This window comes from Schistocerca americana, chromosome 9, assembly GCF_021461395.2.
Source record: "Schistocerca americana isolate TAMUIC-IGC-003095 chromosome 9, iqSchAmer2.1, whole genome shotgun sequence".
In the NCBI taxonomy this organism is placed as follows: Eukaryota; Metazoa; Arthropoda; class Insecta; order Orthoptera; family Acrididae; genus Schistocerca; species Schistocerca americana.
The window spans coordinates 156,838,749-156,840,431 of record NC_060127.1 but is presented as its reverse complement, the minus strand read 5'-3'; the positions used below and the strand labels follow the sequence as shown (position 1 = coordinate 156,840,431).

At 46.8% G+C, this 1,683-nt stretch overlaps 1 protein-coding gene across 1 annotated transcript; it reads right to left on the bottom strand.

Annotated features, from left to right (window-relative positions):
• Positions 1-610: 610 nt before the first annotated feature.
• On the bottom strand, positions 611-1,441 carry LOC124550764 (E3 ubiquitin-protein ligase siah2-like). The gene has a single exon (XM_047125487.1). The coding sequence runs from the start codon at positions 1,439-1,441 to the stop codon at positions 611-613; it is 831 nt and encodes a 276-aa protein (XP_046981443.1).
• Positions 1,442-1,683: the final 242 nt, after the last annotated feature.

Below are 1,683 nucleotides of genomic sequence, written 5' to 3'. Positions count from 1 at the left end.
ATCGCACTGTCATGGCCAACGCGCACCCAGAGAAGTGTCTGTGTCGGCAACACCTGTTGAGGGGATGCTCTGTCTGCTCCAGTGCTGCTGCTTTCTCATAGGGCCAAAAATAACGTGTGGAAGCCAACAAGTGAAGACGGCAGAGACAACTCTGCATGAGCACATCTTGCTGGACATGCCAACCTAACATGTATCTTCCACCCAGAATATTATGTCTGGATAATAGACCACTCTGTTTCAGTTATTTACGTACAATCTTTGGCTTGTTGCAGTGTAAATACAGTGGCAAGCTGTAATAGGTCACTGATGTTGGCGTTTCATAACAAAGTGAATGTGTACACACAAAGCCAGCTATCGCCGACATTAAAAAGTTAAATGGGTAGTAAAGTATATTTTTCTGGCCTAATACAAATTTCCGCAAATACTTCTTAAAATATGGAGTGCGTAACACACAGTTCCAATTTAACTTCTATTTATTTCAAAAGTAAGAAAGTTAAAGAAATACATTAATGCACAGAACTCTACATTTAAAAAAAAGGACTGATTTTGGCTTACATAAAATTAATCACTGTTTAAAAAGAAACCTGGAGCATATACAACTTACTACACATTACTCTATTAAAATCTGGAAAGGGAGTCTTTTTATTGCACCCGAGTAGGAGACCTCGTCGGGGTTATCAACTTGAGTGACAAATGAGAGGCAGCTGCCAGCGGCTGCCAGTTCCTGCAGCGACTGTCGGTAGTCGGACACGTGTCCTTTGTAGAATGCCCCATCCGGCTCCTGTCTGACTTTGAAACGGTACTGAGCTCCTGCAGCACGCAAACCCTGTGCCACGTGGCCCACGTGCACATAGTGTGATGTGAAGTCTGCCACCGTGACAGATTCGGCGCGCAACACGAAGAGGGCAGAGTCGAACTCGAGGAGAGCCGTGGAAGAAGCGGCGGCAGTGAAGGCACCGTCTGGTGTCATGACCAGCTCGTCTTGGTGGTGATCGTGGACGTGCTGCTCGATAGCTCCCAGACTGCCCAACCAGGAGCATGAGTACACCAGCGGACACTGAGCGACACTCGCACCTGGCCCGAAGCCACACGTCTCCTCGTGGTGCTGCTTGGTCTTTGGCTGGAGCAATTCAGGACAGCCCACATCACTGTACTCGCACGGAATCCGCACTAAGTCTGCTAACCGTTCCATGGAAAGAGAGCGAAGGTTAGGCTCCAGCTGTTCTCGGCACGAGGGACACTTTGTGAGTGTTGGAAAGCACTTCGGGCAAAGCAAGTGCTCAAACTTGCATCTGTAAATAGGGTGTGTTAGGGTTTCCCAGCACACCTGACATGTAAGCATGTCTGATAACTCTTTCATCTGGTGGTTTATTGCGTAGCGCGTATCCGGGAGGTAAATACACGTAAGCATCTCCGACAACTCTTCTGTTTGGTGCTCCATTGTGTAGTATGTATCCAGAAGGTACAGTGAAGCAGAAGTTTCTGGAAAGAATGGACACATCTCATCAAATGAGAGAGAGAGAAAGAGAGAGAGAGAAAGAGAGAGAGAGAGAGAGAGAGAAGATAGTACATGTCTGCAGTCCTGGAACACACTGCGATCCCCTCATTGTAGTATTAGTGCAAAGGTCACTGGTAATATGGAGTATCATGTGGTAATTAGTTATTGGCAGCATAAGGAAATTT

Bases quoted from the DNA above. Each gene is read 5' to 3' on its own strand.
- LOC124550764 (XM_047125487.1), bottom strand. From the start codon at position 1,441: ATGGAGCACCAAACAGAAGAGTTGTCGGAGATGCTTACGTGTATTTAC.